The 21,095-nt window shown below is 41.3% G+C and overlaps 1 protein-coding gene across 6 annotated transcripts in view; it reads left to right on the top strand.

The window, feature by feature from the left end:
• Positions 1-18,537, top strand: part of RASGRP3 (RAS guanyl releasing protein 3) — a 105,462-nt gene extending 86,925 nt beyond the window's left edge. For all 6 annotated transcript variants that reach the window (XM_043553202.1, XM_043553203.1, XM_043553198.1 and 3 more), the window contains 6 exons: positions 2,123-2,238; positions 5,300-5,447; positions 8,411-8,447; positions 11,351-11,476; positions 11,802-12,166; positions 15,524-18,537. In XM_043553202.1, the coding sequence (XP_043409137.1) occupies positions 2,123-2,238; positions 5,300-5,447; positions 8,411-8,447; positions 11,351-11,476; positions 11,802-12,166; positions 15,524-15,532 (801 nt within the window). In that variant the 3' untranslated portion in view covers positions 15,533-18,537. The remainder of the gene's footprint in view (positions 1-2,122; positions 2,239-5,299; positions 5,448-8,410; positions 8,448-11,350; positions 11,477-11,801; positions 12,167-15,523) is intronic.
• Positions 18,538-21,095: the final 2,558 nt, after the last annotated feature.

Raw genomic sequence — 21,095 nt, 5'->3', positions numbered from 1 at the left:
TACCCATTATTTTAATGTTTTCCAATCTGAGAGGCTTAAAAAAGTTTTGTTTGTGTTTCTGTAATTACTAGCAGAATCGAGCATTTCCCATGAATGTATTGGCCACGTGTAATTTTACTTTGGTGGTCTCCTTTTCTCCTGAGCTCTCCTGAGCTGTAACAGGTCTCCTCCTGTTTTCCTTTTCTGTCTTTGCTCTCAGGTATATTGCAAATAATCTTCTCTGACATTTATCTTTACATTTGTCAGCTGAGTTTTTTGATTCAATTATTTTGCATTTTACGTAATAAAATATTTTTGTAGGGGCACCTGTGTGACTCAGTTGGTTAAGCATCTGACTCAATTTTGGCTCAGGTCATGATCCCAGGATTATTTGATCAAGTCTGCTTTGGGTTCTGTGCTGAGTATGGAGCTTGCTTGAGATTCTCTCTCTCTCTCTCTCTCTCTCTCTCTCATTCTCTCTCTCTCCCTTTGCCCCTCTCCCCTGCTCAGGCTTTCTCTCTCTCTCTCTCTCTCTCTCCCTTTGCCCCTCTCCCCTGCTCAGGCTCTCTCTCTCTCTCTCTCTCTGTAAAATAAAAATTTTTTAAATTGTTTACAGCTTCTGACTTTGATGTAATGTTAAGGAAGGCCTTTCCCACTCAGAGATTACAAAACATAAAAATTATTTTTATCTATTTATCTTTCATACTTTTACAGCTTTCTTATTATTAAAATTGTTTTAATGTTTATTTTTGAGAGGGAGACAGAGCATGAGGGGGGAGGGGTAGAGAGAGAGGGAGACACAGAATCTGAAGCAGGCTCCAGGCTCTGAGCTGTCAGCACAGAGCCCAAAGCAGGGCTCAAACTCATGAACTATGAGACCATGACCTGGGTTGAAGTCGGATGCTTAACCACCCAGGCATCCCTATAGCTTTATTTTTGACATTAAAATATTTAATGCATCTAGAATTTAGTTTTGGGCAATTGATTTTGTAAGATTATTAGCCACTTAATTCAACAGCACTTATTGGATAATCTTTAATTTCTCTGTGGATTTGAGAAGGTACTTTTTGATACTCTAAATGCCTATATATACATAGATCTATTTCTGGACTCTGCTCTCTATAGTAAGTTGTAGTACCATGTTGTTTTGATTCATGTAGCTTTGTAGAAAATTTGATTTCTGATGGGGCACGTTCTCTCTCATTTCTTCTTATCTTAAACAATATTAGGCTATTCTCAACATGTTTAATTTGAACTTTAGAATCAATTTATTCACTTAAAACAAATTGCCACTGGAATTCTGATTGTAATTGCGTTAAAAGTATATTTGAATTTTTTAGGAGAACCTGGGTGACTCAGTCAGTTAAGTGTCTGGCTCTTGATTTTGGCTCAAGTCATGATCTCATAATGGCGAGATAGAACCCCTCTTCCTGGAGCCTGCTTAATGTTCTCTCCATCTCCCTCTCCCCCTCCCCTGCTCATTCTCTCTCTCTCTGTCTCTGTCTCTGTCTCTCTCTCTCTCTCTCTTTCTCTCTCTCCCTCCCTCCCTCCCTTTCTCTCAAAAAAAAAAGTATACTTGAATTTTTTTTAGATAATTTAACATTTTAAAGTTTCATTGTCTATTGTTTTGGTTTTGGCATTTGTGAGTTCACCAAACTTAACTCTTACCAAAACTGAGGTCTCAGTTTAGACCTCACTTTCTCCAGGAAATGTTTTCTTTTTAATATTTATTTATTTTTGGGAGAGTGAAGGTAAGGGAGGGGCAGAGAGAGGGGGACAGAAGATCCAAAGTGGACTCTTCACTGAAAGGCTGACAGCAGTGAACCCAATGTGGGGCTCAAACTCAGGAACCGTGAGATTTTGACCCAAGCCAAAGTTGGACGCTTAAGCAACTGAGCCACCCAGGTGCCCCTCCAGGAAACCTTTTAAAATCTCCCTTAAAATTCCCCCACAGCAGCCTATTTTTATCCTCAGCATTGCACTTATCTTGTTATACCATAAAGGCTTCTTGATTTCATTATTTCCCACTGGATTCCAAGCTCCTTGATAGAACAATATACTAGTTATCACTGCTTTCCCAATAACAAGTTCAGAGCCTGACTCATACCCAGTTATTCAGTAAATATTTGTATTTCCTTTGCAGTCTGTGTTTAGAAACTATGACCATGACCATGATGGGTACATCTCCCAAGAGGACTTTGAAAGTATAGCTGCCAATTTTCCCTTTTTGGATTCCTTCTGTGTCCTGGACAAAGATCAGTAAGTTTTAATTTTGTTATGTTTTAATGCAGCTATCCTGAAACAGAAAATTAGTGTCAGAGGAGAACAGGGATACCTTTATTTTTTATTTTTTTTTAAGTTTATTTATTTATTTTGAAAGAGAGAGAGAGAGAGAGCATGAGCAGGGGACGGGGAGAGAGAGAGAGAATCCCAAGCAGGCTCTGCACTGTCAGCACAGAGCCTGATGTGGGGCTTGAACTCACAAACCATGAGATCGTGACCTGAACTGACATGAACAGCCAGAAGCTAACTGATTGAGCCACACAGGTACCCCAGAGATACCTTTAATTTGCATCTTGACAGCTTCAATCCTAGTGTGTTGATGAAACAAGTGTAATGTTTCACTGATTTTTTTCTTGGTGTTCACACCTGACTGGCTGGATGAGATTATAGGGCAGGCTACATCATCAGTGTTGAGTGTAAGTGCCCATTTGCAAATGAGCCCAACTCTCCATATTACTTCTACTTAGCTATTTCATCAACCCCAAAACCTCCATCAAGAAAAAATGGAGGAGAAATATAGTTACATCTTGGCTGGTAGAGTCCTCAGCATCAATGGACCTGAGGGCAATACTAAAACTAAGGAAGGAAAATTATTTTAAATTACTTACAGCTTTCAGAAGAGCAGGTGATGTCTGCAGATAGCCAAGAAGGGTCCTTGCTTTGTTTTTCTCTCCACTAGCTCAAAAGTTATTTTGGTCAATGAAGTAAAAATGTATTTCTATTGAGCTTCAAATGATTCCTGGAAAAGTAGATGACTTTGGAAGCTAATATCCAGCTCACTGGAAAATAATGATATGAAATATATATTGCAGAGAAACACTGACATTAGTAATTTGATTGCTTCATTTAAAAAAAAAATTTTAATATTTATTTATTTTTGACAGAGAGAAAGAGAGAGCAAGCAGGGGATGAGCAGAGAGAGAGGGAGACACAGAATCTGAAGTAAGCACCAGGCTCTGAGATGTCAGCACAGAGCCAGATGCGGGGCTCGAACTCATGAGCTGTGAGATCATGACCTGAGCCGAAGTCAGCTGCCCAACTGACTGAGTCACCCAGGCTCCCCAATTGCTTCATTTTTAATTATGTGAGATTAGTTCTTAGTTTAAAAATCATCTATAATGAGATGCTAGATTTTATACTGGTGGAATGTCCAAATTATATCACTTTAAAATTCTATAATAATTTTGTTTGTGTGTGAAATTTTTTTTTTAATTAAATCTGTAGGTAATTCAGTATACTAAGGCTTTCCTTGGTACTGTATCATAAACATCTTAAAACTTTAATTCATCTTCATTGTATTTCTAGAACAAGGAATCCTTTAAAATAAGTTAAATTATTAGAAATAAACTTCTTTTACAAAATGAAATTTAAGTTACCTGCTAACTGCCCACCTCCCTTAGTATGTTTCTGTCAGTGATGTGTAACCTAAATTCAGTAGGGCATGAATTTAAAATCACTTCCTACTCTTCATTTCTTTTTGTTTTTTCAGCTGATTCTTTAGATGGACCTTACACTGTGCCAGCAAAGATATAAATACAATACAAAGATATAAAATATCTTTGTATATAAATATAAAGATATAAAAAAAATTTTCCCTAAAAATGCAGGTTTGAAATATTCATACTGTATATGATTTCTTCTTTAGATATGTTGATTTTGCGAGGCCAGTAGACCATCCAGGAAGAAAGAGATTCTAGCAAGCTCTAAATGTGGTACCAAGATTCAGGAGAACAGTTTTGGAGACATAGATTGCTAGGTCTTCAGCCCAGCCTTGTGAGCTGGAGTCCGGGGTGTGGGAGCAAATTCAAAGTTTAAAGGAAGATGAGCTTGGGCCCTGAGGAATGTAGCTTCAGGGGCTCTTCTCCCTACATGCAGCTGAAAGAAAGAAGTAGATCCCGCAGGAGAAGCATGGGAGGAAGGAGAGAAACTGGCTACGTAGAATCACAGGGTCACATGGAAGAGAGAGTGTCACAAAAGGAAAAACCCTGTCCCCAAGTCATGTGCAGCCAGGAGGTCAGCAACATCAAGGAGTGAGAAAAGGCCACTGAGGATGTCCTTGTGACAGTTTCAACAGAGAGGTAGGGTCAGAAGCCTGGTTATATGGAGTGAGGAGTAATCAAAGGAAATGAGAGAAAAAAAAAAAAGAAAAACCTGTAATGAACATTCTTTTTGAAAAGCTTGGGAGGAAGAAAGGGAAAGGGAATGATAGGTGCTGGAGTTGGAAGCGAGGTTGAGGAAAGTCGTTTTCCAAGAGAGGAAGTCACGAGTGTGTTTGTACACAGAGGAAGGAGTGGGTGAAGAGACTGAGCAGAACCCAGAAGGAGCTGTGTCTTGGGAGGCTGGAGAGTGGGGGATGGGAGCATGACTTCCTCAGACCAGGAGGACCCAAGAGAGGACAGATGAGATACAAAGGAATTCTGAATTGGCACAGAAGGGTGTGGTCTCCAGCGTGTGCTGGTGTGGTGAGAAGGCAGCATGAAGATCACCTCTTATCAGGTGGATTTGATCTTGGTAAACAAGAAGTCTGATTATGTGTGGGTGGGTGCCACTGACTGTGAAGATATGGAAGAATCCCTCTGGTAAATGGTCTGTAAGTCAATAAGACCTGAATGAAAGATTACCACCACTGGCAGTGGCCTGGATGACAGCAGGCTGAATGAATTTGAGACTGGTGGGCCCAGTCATTACAGTTTTCTGCCTTTCTCCAGCAGCCTGATTCTTGCACACCCTGTTGTTAGGTTAGGGCTAGAAAAGAGATGTCCTTCTGAAGCTACTATTTGGTAAAGAAGGAGACTTTCTGTGATACGATGCACAGGACACACACACACACACACACACACACACATATTCTTACTCTGAAAGCCTCTGGCACTGAATGCTGTCTTTCGAGGTCCTCTCCTTTCAAATAGAACAGAAAAGTAAACACTGCCCACCTGCTTTTGGCCACAAAGGTTTGGGAGGTTGGGTGATTAAAGTGTGTCAGCCACTTAGCAATGTGGTCTTCAAAGATCGCTCCCTTTTTTGATTCTCTTTACAGGGATGGTCTAATTAGTAAAGATGAAATGATGGCTTACTTCCTGCGAGCTAAGTCCCAATTACACTGTAAAATGGGACCAGGATTTGTCCATAATTTTCAGGAGATGACCTATCTCAAGCCAACCTTCTGTGAACACTGTGCAGGATTTGTAAGTCTGTTTTCCATTATTTCTCTTGTGTGTAGTTATTTGTACAGCATCCTGAGAGTGTCGGAAAATAATACACCAACAGAATCCATTGTGTGCTTTAGATCAGAAGTAAAGTATGATGGCTCCCTGAAATTAAAAACTTAAGTTTAAAACAAAAGCAATATCTGCAGGTTTCACTATGTTCTTTCTAGGATTGTAGGGCTGGCATCAGGGGAGGATGGAGAGGCTTGTTAACTCAAGAGAGCAGTTTGTCTGTTAATCCCTGCCAGGGAAAGGTTCTGCCCAATGAGCCTTGGCATTCGTCACTAATACTCGTAGCAGGTGCAATTAAGGGGAGTATTTATCTTCACCAGTTCCTCCCAGTTCTCGTTTCATGTGGTAGCAGTCACCAGACATCCATCATGGCATGGCTCAATAATTCATAACTCAAAAAGTAAAAAAAAAAAATCTTTTTGGAAGGAAGATGGTTGTAATAATAAGTAACGTTTATTTGGCACTTGACAGTAATGAAGTACTTCCATAGACGTTAGTATAATTGATCCTCTTAACTAGTTCATGACAAGGACATTTTATTCTCTCCATTTGCCTATCAAGACAGAGAGGTCCAGAGAGGATAAGTCCACTTTCCCAGGATCACACAGCCAGTAATTACCAGAGCCAGGATTCAAACACCGGTGTTTTGACTCTGAATCCTGGGCTCTGCCTATGCCACTGCACAAAGGAAGCTGGTTCACTTCTTTTCCCGACATTTGATAATTCTTTGTCATCTAAAGGCAGCTTTGGCCTTGGTATTGAACAAAGACTCATGGGCTCTGAATGTCTAGTTGATACCCAAGTTGTAGAAGATGAAAATGTGATCCTCTAGGACAAGATGGCCCTGCAGCCAGCATGCCTATTACTCTTTTGTCCAGATGCCAGAGCTCAGTTTTGTTAGCTTCATTCAGCCATCATGTTCCACTGGTTCCATAGTCTCTCCAAATCTTACGGCAACCTAAGGTCCGAAATCAAAGGACTGTGGGAAATATTGCTCTACGCCCATCTACATGAGGTCACTGTCTCCTGTCCTTGTCTGGCACCTGACCCAGAGCCTCTTCCTGCCTTGTGTTGTCTGCTAGTTATTAAGAAAGCATTAGCAAGTGATGCCCTGATTTGCCCTCCTGATAGGACTCATGCTTCACTTTATTTTTTCCAGCAGTTCCTGCAGCTATGCTAATAATGTGCCATACCTGGATATTAGAATGCTTCTTCTTAAATCTTACCCTTTCTTGTCCTAGATCAGTGGCTTTTGCTCACACACAAAACTCCCAGGAGCACTGGCTTCCTGCCTTTCCCTCACGTGACACAGTCTTCTTTCTCTACTTATTAGGGACAAGACCTTGCCAGGTGACTTCACCTCTCGCTAGGCCCAGTCTATATATGTATAATGTTACATGAGTTAATACATATAAAAAGCTTAAAACTGTGTCTTTTGCACAGCAAAAGTTCCATAAATGGTAGCTGTTAGGATTATTATTATTACCATCACCATGGTCTTGGGGAGGAAAAATTTCTTATCACTGCAAAGTCTCCTTGTCTGGGACCTTGCAAATTATTTACATTTTCTGGATCATCCCAGTCACCTTTTATAGAAGAGACGCAAACTAGATTATCTTTAAGATCCCTGTAGCTCTGACATGATGTCATAGTCCTGACACCACTTCCGTTTTCTGTATGGACTGCTCTGTAGGGATTCCTCTTCCAATCATCCCAGGCACCTGAGGCCTTGCTTCCAGTTAGTTGTCTTAATAATCCTTCCTATCCCAGGGCACATTTGAATCTTAATAATATATTCTGAAGGACCCAATAACTTTTAAGACTCAAAGAAATCGCTCTCCACTGGTGGAATCTCCTTCTCAGAAAGGGGGTGAGAATCAGTCTTCCTGATGCCCTGAGTCACTGCACATTGGCAGCTATCTATTCTTCTCATAGGTGACATGATGTCCACACTCAGGGCATTGTTCCCCTATAATACCTGTAAGTGATGCCCTCATCAGCGCCAGTAAGCCACTGGCCCTGTTTCTTTCAAAATCATTTTATTAAATAGGTATCAGTCACCTAACCTAACCACTACAAGGTTAAAAGTGGAGTTTTTCCAGCTTGAGCGAAACCTGCTGAATTGAACGAAACAATACCGATGCTCCTGTGTCCCTCGGCCGCACGTCCGATGCCGTGGGAGGCACGGGAAAGAATGTGGTGTATCAGGGGGGTGGACACACCACCACCAGGATGATCCCCTGAATGACCTGGGTGACCACCCCTCCTGGAGGCCCTCACATCTCTCCTGAGACACTTGTCACTTCCTACATCCTCCTTCCTACTTGATTGGCAGAATCTGAACGTTATTCTGTATCTCCCACAGCCTTGGCACAGACCAAACACTGAGCAGGCCGAGAATGAATACACGAGCAAATAGATCTTTTCCTTTTCTGTATTCTTTTAAGGTACCAATGCTACTTGGAAAAGAACCTGGCACAGTGCAAATGCTTTAGTGGGATACGCACTGCGTAGGTTGCTTAATTTCCCAGGGGGCGTGCCAAGAGGAGCTACTGCGATGAAAAAGAAGGCAGGGGGAGCTGGGGGCTTCCAGACACAGTGACAGCCTCCCCGTGGAATTTTGCTGAGAGCGCATTATACCAAAGTCCAATAATTGTACCAACACCAGTTTCCCATCCCAGCTCCCATTTGGCTTTCAGAAAGAAAAGGGAAGCAAAACTGTTATCGCCCCAGCCCCCAGCTGGAGTGAGCTAGGAGCTGGTTCTTCTATCTGACAGGAAGGGTGTCAGGATCTGCTACATCCTGTTTGTGCGCCACCGAACATCATGCCTCCCAGGACTTCCTTCTTCTGGTCTTCTTTCCCACCTCCCCACCCCCACCCCACCGATTTTAATTCAGATTCTCTGACATTCTTTTGTTTTTTGTTACAGCTCTGGGGCATAATCAAGCAAGGATACAAATGCAAAGGTAAATAAATGTAATGTTGCTAACATTTTTTAATGTGATAATTGGGGCAGGAATCAAATTTGACTGATGAAACCACAGAAACTCTTGGTGTCATGGAGAACTTGGGTCTTTGGCCACTGGCAGTTGAAGAGTTAATGTTTTTGGCGGGGGGCGAAGGGGGGGGGATCCATGGAGTTTTGGAGATCCCAGACTGGAATTTTATAGTTTGTTGCAAGAGCAAGCAAACCACCCCTATCAACCCACACCTGTGGCCCCATCTCCAAGATGTCTTGTGAAGCACACAGTTAAGGTGGAACTTCTGAAGTGGGCTGAGTGTAACTAAAATACCGTATAAAGGAACTGCATCCTTCATGGGAATAGAGCCCACACTCATTCCCGTAATACAGATGCCTTTCTTTCTACTCTCACATCTAAGCTGTTCCTTTGTCACTAAATCACAGATGCTGATGAGAAAAGAGAAGCCTTAAAAAAATTATTTTTGTCCCTTTTCAATGAATTTGTTCATAAAGTGCCCCATTCAATAGGAATTTATAAACAAATAAATATATACTTGATGAATGCAATACGCATCCATTTTAATAGGCACTTAGGAATATGTTGCTCTTTGTACATATGATCATTACACATTCTTGGTGTTTAATTTCAGAAATTGCTGGATAATTTATGCAGACTATTTGTACTGATGGTTTTAAGAATCTGATAATACTCTTGGAAGATATAACTACAAAAGGAAACATCTTAGTCACAGAATGGCTTTAGATTAACACTATTCCCTTAGAATGCCTTTTTTCCCCTGTAGCTATCTTTTAGGATTTGGCCCTTATTTTGCGTGAACAGAGAGCTTCCCTGAACCTCAATGGGAGCCAGTCTCAAAAACCTTCCCTTTAGTTCTTGGTATCAGTTGTCTTAGTGTAACTTGGATTTCTACTTACAAGCAGTAAGCTACTGCAATATCTTACTGCCCAGCCATAGTTTTATTCTGGTTTCTGACCCTATCCCCTAAAGACCCCCCCCCCCACCACACACATATACACACAATTTTATGAAGATTAAAATCAATTAAACCCTTGGATCATCTTTGTGCACATGGTATTTTCTCTTCTTGTTTAAAAAAATTTTTCTTATGTTTTTATTTTACTTTTGAGAGAGAGACACACACAGAGTGCCAGCGGGGAAGGGGCAGAGAGGGAGGGAGACACAGAATCCAAAGCAGCCTCTAGGCTCTGAGCTGTTGGCACAGGGGCTCCAACCCAGAGAGTGAGATTATGACCTGAGCCGAAGTTGGACGCTTACCCAACTGAGCCACCCAGGCACCCCTGGTATTTTCTCTTAAAGGCACATAAAGTGAAAAGATTAATTGAAATAGACTGAACCTGTCATTATAATTTGGTCTTTCCATGATGTCATTAAAGGATCATTTGAAATAAGACCATTTGGGGGAGAAGTGAGTATTGGAAAGAATTAGAAAGTTCCTCTTTGATAGTGAGAGAGAAATATACTCTTTATTTATTAAAAAATTTTTTAATGTTTATTTTTGAGACAGAGACAGAGTATGAATGGGGGAGGGGCAGAAAGAGAGGGAGACACAGAATCCAAAGCAGGCTCCAGGCTCTGAGCTGTCAGCACAGAGCCCAATGCGGGACTGGAACCCACGAACTGTGAGATCATGACCTGAGCTGAAGTCGCTTACCTGGCTAAGCCACCCAGGTGCCCCAAGAGAACTATACTCTTGAAAATAATCATATTTGTTCAGTGATTCTAAGGGAAATGTAGGACCCTCTATAGGAAATAATTATGTTGCTCTCTTCCAAAGCAGCCCAAATTTTCTGCCCCAAGTAGCAATTAATATTCTACTCTTTTAAAAAATATTTTTAAAATGTTTATTTGTTTAGTTTTGAGAGAGACAGAGAGAGAAGAATCCCAAGCAGGCTCCACGCTGTCAGCACAGGGCCTGATGTGGGGCTTGATCTGAGGTAACATGAGATCATGACCTGAGCTGAAATCAAGAGTCAGGCGCTCAACTGACTGAGCCATCCAGGTGCCCTTATTCTACTTTCTTAACTAAAGCATTCTAATGGGAGATTTCACAGAGTCTGCTGCCATTTCAAAGCCACAGTCAAGTCTGGAAAATGTTATTAGACATAAGCCCACCTTGTTTTCTGTTTCTATGCAGAGAAAAGAAGGAGGAGATAAGATCATTTGTTCTCAAGAGGCACCTGGGTGACTCAGTCAAGTGTCTGACTCTTGATTTTGGCTCAGGTCATGATCTCACTGTGATGGTTGAGCCCAACATTTGGCTCTGTGCTGACCGTGTGTAGTCTGGTTGGGGTTCTCTCTCTCTCTCTCTCTCTCTCTCTCTCAAAATAAATAGGTAAACTTAAGAAAATCAGTTGTTCTGGAAAAGATCTGGAGGAATGAAGAAGAATAAAAACGTGTAGGCTAATACTGAATGAAGGGCCATCTCGCTGTAAATCATCAGAGGCAGCTGTTGGTCCTGGGAGACACTAGACGCTGGGGTTTCTTTCCTTCATTCTGGCTCAGGGAGCCTCTTGGTGGAAAATCCATCTTGGCCTGGGAGAGCCCTAGTCCCGTGGAATTGGCATTTAGTTTCAAGCAAAGGCAACTCTGCCTCGCCCCTACTTGTTTGCTCCTCAGTGCCTCAATGAATCGTGTAGTGGAAGAAGTTGAGCAAATGTGAGAGGAACCCCAGAAAGGCTAGTGAGTCCCACTGGCCCTTTTCTAGCGTCTGAACAGACCTCGTGGGCCTGAGCTGGACTCTGAGTCAACACGGGAAGGAGCATGGGGAGGACACGGCCCTGGCTCAGATGCCACCCTGGAAGCCCAGTCAGCCCCAGGTACACATGATTCACACTAATCGTCTGTGATATTTTGGGATTTTTCAGACTGTGGAGCCAATTGTCACAAACAGTGCAAAGACCTCCTGGTTCTGGCCTGCAGGAGATTTGCCCGGGCACCCTCCTTGGGCAGCAGTCATGGGTCGCTGCCTGGAAGTCCCTCGTTGCCCCCAGGTAATGTCCTCTACTTTCTTACTTTTCTTTTCTACTTTCTTTCTTTCGGCTTGCCTTCCCACACCTAGACCTCCACTGGGTCCTGGATCTGAACCTGGTCGGAGTCATTATAAACACCAAGGCCAACTTCAGGTGAGAGGCATGGTGGCAGCCTTGACTCCCGCTTGCTTCTCTCTGCTTTCAGGTCTCACTTCTCTGCAACTCACCTGCAGCCAGCTTGGGTCTGCCTCTGGTCCGTCCCTCTAGGGCCTTGCCCGCCGGACTCCTGTTGTTTGCTGTGAAGCGATCAGATGTCACATAATCACGACAGTCTTCCCCCTTCCAGTGCAGGATGAAGTGTTCGAGTTCCCTGGCGTCACTGCAGGACACCGAGACCTGGACAGCAGAGCCATCACATTGGTCACAGGCTCTTCTCGCAAGATCTCTGTGAGGCTGCAGCGTGCCACCACCAGCCAGGCCACCCAGACCGAACCCGTATGGTCAGAAGCTGGCTGGGGGGACTCGGGGTCCCACACCTTCCCCAAAATGAAATCCAAGTTCCATGACAAAGCAGCAAAGGACAAAGGTTTTGCCAAGTGGGAAAACGAGAAGCCCAGGGTGCAGGCGGGTGTGGATGTTGTTGATCGGGCCACTGAGTTTGAGCCTGACCAGGATGAAGCAGATGCTGGTGAGACCAGACAGGATGGTGAGGTCAGTGCTGGGTCAAACCACAAATGAAATCACTAGAGGGAGGCTGAAAGGGGCCGACATGAGCATCATAGCGAGCCTGGGAGGCAGCCTATAGTTTTGGGGGCTGAATGGTTGGGCATTAACACATATCACTTTTGGTCTTGCTGTTGGCTAGGTACATGATCATGGGCATATTATTTCTTCTCTTTGCACCTGTTTCATCATGTATAAAATTAAACCAGATGGGGAGCACCTGGGTGGTGCAGTTGGTTAAGCATTTGACTCTTGATCTCAGTTCAGGTTATGATCTCATGGTTTGTGGGTTTGAGCCCCACATTGGACTCTGTGTTGATGGTGCAGGGCCTGCTTGGGATTCTGTCCCTCCTTCTCTCTTTCCCTCACGCATTTGTGCTCTCTCTGTCTCTCTCTCTCCAGATAAATAAATAAACTTAAAACAAAATGGAACCAGATGGGTTCTAAAACTAAGTGAAGTCTGCCATTTCTGTGTCCTAAAATGATGTCCTAGGGACCCATAACTTACTGTGTGTATCCAATAGACCAGTACTCTTTACCAATCAGCTTAGTTTTCCAAGCTAGAATCAGGGCCCAAACTTGGGGGAGGGGGACAGTGGAAACAAAAAACCTGCAGAAAGAGAAGAAGAGTTGGAAACTCTTGCCCTCACTAAAAAAAAAAAAAAAAAAAAAAAAAGGCATTTGACAGCACTATGGAGAAGGGGGTGGTGAGAATCAGAGACATGGCAGACTCAAGGTTCTATAAGCCAGGCTCTAGCTCCATGCAGAAATTATACTCACATCATCCGAAGCAGATTGGGAAGCATATGGAATTTGTTAGAATAAGCTGAAAATATAAATTGATTCAAGATAGACTTAGATAAATTTATTAGTCAACAGTCCATAGTGTATTCAGAAAAAAGATTTGGGGAAATTGGTGTCATATTCTTAACCTTTCAAGCTGTGCCATGGAGGGCAGCCATTGCTTCTCTACGGAATCATTCTCATAAACAGAATTATTGGGTTAGGCAGAGATCCTATTGGATCGAGCCAGTGTTCTTTATTCTTATGGGTGGTCCTCTACATTCCACTCTTTAGGAGACCTAAACACACTGTCTCCATAGTTCCCCCGATGAGAAAATCTCCAGTGACCTTTAACCAAAATTCCTCTAGTTCCTTCCTCATTGAAGACAATTAATAAGGAGGCCACATATTATTTTCAGTCTTATGCAGTTTCTTGTAATTCCTGCTGAGCCATTTCTTTTCCTTTCTTTATAACACCAACTTTTAAAAACAGCTGTGTTGAGACCTAATTTATGTACTATAAAACATACTCATTTGAAGTGTATAATTCAGTGGTTTTTAGTAGTCACAGAGATGCGCAACCGTCACTGCAGTCTAATTACAGAACATTTATGTTATTCCCAAGTGTGTCCATTAGCAGTCACTGCTCGTCTCCCCTATCTCATTCTGGCCCTAGGCAACCAACTAATTTACTTTCTGTCTCAATAGGTTTGCGATACCAACTGTATTTTTAACATTTCTTCATTGATCATCTTGGCAAATCTTTCAGTCCTATCCTTCCATTTCTTCAACTGGCCTAGCATAGTTCAAGGTGGGAATATAAAGGTGAATAAGAAAAAATTCCTGATACCAGGACAGAGGAAGATATCCTGGGGGAAGGGTCTTCACTTGGGGTCTAAAGAAGGGCCTCAAGGAGTTTACAAAAATGTATTACATTTTATGTGAAATTATATATGGACATATGCTCATTTCTGGGGAAAGGTCCACAGCATTGAGCAGATTCTCAAGGGGATCTATGACCCCCAAAAGCCAGGAATCGTTGTGCAAGATTTTTTGGATGAAGCCTGGAAATTGTGCTAGTCACCCCATTACCACCCCAGCCTGTGGAGGCTACTTCCGTGAGTGCTGTAGCTATAATTGAAATCTCAGGAAAAACAAGAGCTTCAATGGGTAGGGTCATGGGATGCCTACCTAGAACTTTCTAGATGGTGCTCACCTCATGGACCATCTCTGAATTCAGAGGAGTACCTGCTTTTGCTTAATAATGGTGAAAGTAGCCATGAGCTCACTTCTGTTCACCTAGCACTGTTCAAGTTACCTCAACCTTGCTCCTGGCTTACGAGAAATTCACAACCTGTTATATGTAGGACAATTACTTACATGAGTAAGAGTTCTGGATCTTCAGCCTGTATAAGCAAATAGAGACAAAGATCTGCATTTTTTTTAATTTAATTTTATTCTTTGAAAATTGAACGTTTATATTCAGGGTTTGTCTTACCCCTTCAATTTTCTCACGTATAAGTCATAGAGACAGGTCACTGACTACTAGTATTGAATTTCATGTGTGCTAGTTGAAGAAGACAGTACGTTCATATATAAATAAAATGCATATGGCATACAGGCTCCTTCTCATCCAAATCAGTAACTAATGAAAAGACATTTACCCTTGTTTAGGGAAAAAAGGAAAAAGGGAAAAAAAAGGTGACAAAATTATGCCACCGTTGAGTATGTAGACAAAGGCATTTCATACTTAGGATTTTTTTCTGCCCGGCAAGGTAATGAATGGGATTCAGAGAAATGATCTACACATTTATTATTTAGAATCAGATGATGTTTATAAGCCCCAAGAGTAAAAAGGCCCACTGACAGAAAAGACAGTTGTGTTTGTGATGTGCATATTTCCTTTGGCTGAGTTGCAGGATTCACCCTCATTTTAAAATACAAGGGTGTGAATATTTTTTTGTGACCATGGATATCATTTCACCAATGATCATTGAGCCCCTGGATCGCAGGGACAAGATGGCAGATCATAATTATTCTCCTGGCAGTAAGAACATGTATATTTTCTTTATAATGCTTCTTTGTTTTCCATTACCTTCTGCTAAATTAGATCTAATTAACAAATATATAAGGGATAGGGATTGCTGGACTAAACAAAGTTTAATATGTTTATATCTTTTTCCTCTCTCTATATATCTCTCTCTATATATACCTATATAGATATATATCTTTTTCCCTTACAAGTTTTCTCAGTGCCCTTATGCAAATTTACATTGTGGATTTCTAAGAGGGAAGCCTCGAGAAGAAGCATTTAACAGACCAGTGTTTTGCGGAGCACCCTTTAGGGAACATTAACATAAGCATCCTTGTTGGACTCTGTAAGATTTAAGATTTCATGTGCTATGGGACTATATGACCTTTTAATTCCCTCTAAATCTTGAGAGTCAAAGTACTGATCATCTGAGATGTTCCCTCAAATGTAACTGATAAACTGCTTTCTAGGAATATTCTTATTTGTTAAATGCAACCCAGGCATACAACAGGTTCTGATTTGTATTGCAGGATGGCTGACTTCAGACCGAGGACACTGGAGGCAATCATATTGGCATTTGGAAGGAGCGAGATGAGAAACTCTGAAGAACGCTCCAACTCAGGAAGTTATCTGAAAAGATACCTTGGACTTTTATTGACTGGTGACACCATGGGATCTCCCTGATTGGACTATGGGACAGAGGATTTCCCCCGTGAACTATTTATTTCCTCCTCCCTGGGCTCTAGTTAGGTGTCACAAAGATTGGGTGATGTAGTTGGTAGTTTTCTCATCTATCCTTTTCTAGAGCCATTTATCTATGAGTGAAGTGAAAGCTTTTCTGCATGTACTTGATACTCCGTCTCTAAACTCCAACTTTAATTTTGTTGTGAGAATATTATTTCAGTATTTTTATAAACTTTTGGTGGGGGAGGAGTCAATTTAGAGGTCTTTTTTTTTTTCTTTTGTGCTTTTTGGAGGGGACCAGGACTTATTTTCTAGAAGGACACAGAAGCTCTTCAGATCCTGGAAGGTGGTGGTTCTACCAACCCAAGGAGAAGATGTTTACATTGTTCTTACCATACAGTTGCTATTAGGATATGTAACGAGTCATACATTTATATTCAATAAGTCTTACCCATTCTGCATCATAAGGAAGCTATGAGACAGCCATGAAAACTCTCCTGATATTTATAATTGCCATGGGGGAAAATTAAGTATACTTGTCTCATCTGACTAGGTTTAGCTATCTTTCCTAAAACTCCTGTTAAGACTGCCAATAAGAAATGTGGATGGTGATTACAAAATCAATTAAAATTTTGGGGGATAAAATTTAGGAGAAAAACAAACCACCAGAAAAGCAAACCACTTAGTGAAATGAAAAACACCCAGCAGTCTTTAAAAAGTCAAAATAGTTTTGAGAATTTTATTTGTTACAAAAGAAAAGTTTGGGTTGTGACAGGGAACTTTTGTCCTCTTCTGAAGAAACCACCATCCATAATTAAATAGTCATAGAAATCTGATCATCAGAAACCACCTTTGATTAATATTTTATTTCAGCTTTTCATGTATCAATATTTTAAATATCTTCCTTTGACCTAAATAATTAGATGTGGGTCTGTTTTTTACATGATTAGAAGAGAGAGAACTTAGCTCAACATGTTCAAATATAGAGATTGGATTGAGCCAGTGGGCAAGGGGAATGACCTGGTGCCTCGTGACCAGAGAGAAGCTGGACCCACAGAGGTGTCCTGCTCTGCATTGGGAGTTGAAGTGTGTATACCACATAAGACTGAATCTGTTTCTGTGAGGGGCAGTCCCTTCAGCAAAGAAATGCCTTTCTTCTCTTTCTGTTAGGTAAAATTGAGGACAGTTCTATTCCGCAAACAGTTGACCACCTGCTCTGGGCAGGTCCTGTGCTAGATACACAAAGACAAGTTACACCCGATCTCTGCCCTCAGGAGCTGAGAGCCTGTGGGCGTTAAGGCAAGATGGTTCCCTAAAGTACAGTTCCAGATTTGCTAGAACTAATGGTGCCAAACAGACTGAGAAATCAATGTGCAAATTAAATGAAGTTATTAGTTGAGGGAGCTTTGATTAAACTGTGTAATAAGAGAACTCACCATGTACAAAGCCCCTCAGAAAGCCAGCAGCCATCCCTATGTGTTGGCTGTATGTATATATACTATCTATTCCTATTCATAAATGCAATGAAATACATGTTCACAAAATTAAAAACAGAAAATGGCAATTTCATTACATGAAACATTTCTTATACATGTTTTTTTAATTTTAAGAAAATTCAGGAAGAAACTGGGATTCTTCTTTTTCTTCTCAAAGCAATTATTTCACTCATCACTGAGTTTGGGTTAGTTTTGAGTTTTCATATATAAGAAGAGTTTTATATTGTCAGCCTTCCTGTGACAAAGATACCAAATGTACCTTGAATAAAAAAACAAATACAAAGAAAATAAAACAAATATATTTATGTGTGTGTATGTGTATTCATACACATACACATGCATACACTCACACACACACTACTATTCTTACTTTGCTGAAGAGGAATCTGTGTCCACAATGAAGCTACCTTATAATTTTGATTGTATTATTTACTCACAACCACTGGTGACTCTGATGTTTCAATCTGTCAATTTCCCACAATCAGTAAAATGAGTAAATTAGGCAAACCCATGGAGAAGCAAAATAAACTATTATATCTGGTTTCTCCAGACCTTCCTTTTGTAGATTTGATGGTCACTATCACCTTTTAGGTGAAAGGCAAAAGCAAAACCAAACTCTTAACAGTGACTGGTATCAGGTACCAGGACAGAATATGTTATATGCTGCAATTCAGTCTTCCTAGAGGGATGTACAAATCGGACTGATGCTGTTTTAGGTCGGCCTCACCAGAGGGTGGCCCTAGTTGGTATCGAACAGTTTTTGTTGAGTGGCTGCCTCCTTAAGCAATAATGTCTCCCCCTGTCCATGGTAACAGTCTCTCCAAAGGTCCAAAGGGCTTGCTGTTTAACTTGCAAGGCAGGACTCCTGCAGAAGGGAGAGTCAACCTGTTACTGATGGTAGGAACCTTAGCATTTCTAAACACATTGATTTTTGACTGAGGAGGTAAATTCAGTCAAATGAAGAGAGTGCAGCCTGTCTCTGGCATGCGATCTACAGTCAGATTTAAATCTCGTTTCTGCCAGTTGTAGTCATGAGACCCTGGGCAAGTCAGGTACCTCTCTCTGAGCCTCAGTTTCCTCCTGTGAAAGGAGAGATTTCCCCACCTTCCTCAACAGACCTCATAGAGGTATTATAAACATCAGGTTGAATAGTACATGCAAATATCAGGTTGAACAGTATATGTAAAGACCTTACAAGTAAGTTAATCTTACTCTGCAGTTAAGCAGGTTTCTTTTCTAAAATTGTCTGCAGGATCCCATACTATATGTTTTCATGACTGTGTACTTTGGAGGCTCTAAACCCAACGTTTAACTAAATTCTGCATGATTTAAACAACATGAAACACATATTCTTATTCCTGGCATTATGTGTGTGGAGGGTTAATTCTGGTCTGTTTCCTAACACTGGCTGTTGTCTCTCTGTTTGAAAATAGGTAGACAACATAAAGAAACCAAATGCGTAAAATGTGAGTTTAGAGGAACATAGGTCAACACATAACTACCCTTAAGAATTTAGTGTTAATAGAGGCAGAGAAGAGAAAAACAATTAACTTTTAAAATAAAAAGTACACCATTTATTTGACAGCCAGAATGTATTTTACAACTACTGAAAGTGGTAATGAGTGGAAATGAGTTGGAATTTAAGACTCCTCTGGAAATAGCTTCCTCCAAGCTGCATCCAAAACTTGCTTGCTGGAGTCTACATGGTACTCAGACCTCAAACAAAAATATCTATTTTCTTTTAAAAATGTTAATAACAAGCACTTTGGAATTCACATCTATTCAGAAACTAAGTGACTTGCAGTTTATACAAAATAGCAAAAGGAAGGCATTGCTGGGGGGCATTCTGTAAGGCAGCTGGCCTGAACACTTCAAAAATAAACCTAAAAGGGACCAAGCAGTTCTGGATCAAAGGAAACACATTAACCAAATGAAACGCAACAACCAAATGCAATGTTGTAAACCTTGATGGGACTTTTAAAGCAGACACTTTGCAGGCAGCAGTTAGGGAAATCTAAATAGGAACGATAGCAGTCCCCTTTATCTGCAGCTCAGTTTCCAGAGTTTCAGTTACCTGCAGGTGATACCATTGAAGCAGGTGATTCTCCTTCTGACCAATTGTCAGGAGGTCATAGGTCGATAGTAGCCTAATGTGACCCCTGCCTCACAACATTCAACCTCACTAGCTTGCTTCACTCACCTCACTTCTCCTCATGCGGGCATTGTGTTATCTCACATCATCAGAAGATGAAAGGTGAGTACAGCACTGTAAGAGGTTTTGAGAGACAGGGGCGCCTGGGTGGCTCAGTCGGTTAAGTTTCCGACTCCTGATTTTGGCTCAGGTCATGAGCTCAGGTATGTGGTTCTGAGCCCCGCGTCGGGCTCCATGCTGATAGTAGAGTGTGCTTGGGATTCTCTCACTCTCTGCCCCTCCCCCACTCATGCTCCCTCTCTCTCCCTCTCTAAATAAATAAGTAAATAAATAAAAACTTAAGGTGTTTTGGAAGAGAGAGGATATTCACGTAACTTTCACTGCAGTATTTATGTTCTGTTTTATTCTTAGTTGTTAATCTCTTACTGTGCCTAATATATAAATTAAACTTTATCATAGGTATATTGTAGGAAAAAACAGCCTTTATTGGGATTCAGTGTTAACCGCGGTTTCAGGCATTCGCTGGGGGTCTTGGAACATATACTTTGCTGATGGAAGGGGACTACCATATGTTAAATAACTTAAAGTTTATTCACTTCAGTATGAAAATGATTTCATGGTTCTATAAGAGAATGTCTTTATTTTTAGGAGGTGCCTGCTAACATAGGGATGAAGTATCAATATTGCTATTTACTTTAAAATGGTTCAGTGAGGGGCACCTGGGTGGCTCAGTCGGTTTAGTGTCTGACTTCTGATTTTGGCTCATGAACTCGGGGTTCGTGAGTTCGAGCCCCACATTGGGCTCTGCTGTGGTGGGATACTCTCTGCTCCTCCCCGACTCTATCTCAAAATAAAAAAACAAAATTAATAAAAAAAATCTTAAAATGGTTCAGTGAAAAACAAGTTTTTGTGTAGAGAGAGAAAGTGAATGTGGCAAGATGTTAACAATTGTTAAATCTGTGTAAAGGGTATATGGATATTCATTGTACTATTCCTTAAGCGTTTCAGCAGTTTTGTAGTTTAAAAAAGCTGGGGGTGGGAAAAGAAATGATTAATTCTAATCTTGCTGGAAATCATTTAGAAGCAACAATGAGAAGAACAACAAAAAGCAAGTTGCATTTGCAGAGTGCCTAGGAGGGCCCAACAGGAAAGATGGCCAAAAGCATCAGAGATTGATCAGAGGCTTTCAGGAGAGATGTCCCCGTAGCAGAGGGATTATAAAGAAACAAACACAGGCAGCTACAAGCACCCTCTCAACACAGAGGCAAGTTCTGAAGTGCATCTCCTCAATCCTTTGTTCACAAGGGAAGGAATGCATGTACCAGCCCGGGTCAGGAGCCTCCTGGACCTGGTTTGGTTCTGAGAAACAGAGCAGAGCACACAGAAAGGGAACATTTGCAAGAACATGATCTGCTCTACCATAGCAGGCTGCTACAGGCTTGTGACAAAACAAAACAAAAAAAGATCCGCAGTTGCCAGTCCTTGCCAATTAGCCTTTACTAATTGAACTTAGTGCAAACCCCAGGATGGTGACAGATTTCACCTGGTCTGGACATTATCCTGGCTCCTTCCCTGCATTAACTTCCCATAGATTTTGGATAAAAGTTCAAAATTACAAACAGTTAAAAACCCAAGGCATACCAGAGGGGGAGAAAAAAGATATAGCTAAACAGGTATCAGAAGACCTCTCACCTGAAAGCAAGCCAACCAACCACACTGTTACAGAGCAGATGAAAATTGTTTCTGCACGTATTAAAGCCACTTCATGAA

This window comes from Prionailurus bengalensis, chromosome A3 (assembly GCF_016509475.1).
Source record: "Prionailurus bengalensis isolate Pbe53 chromosome A3, Fcat_Pben_1.1_paternal_pri, whole genome shotgun sequence".
Lineage (NCBI taxonomy): Eukaryota > Metazoa > Chordata > Mammalia > Carnivora > Felidae > Prionailurus > Prionailurus bengalensis.
This window is presented reverse-complemented; position numbering and strand designations above follow the sequence as displayed.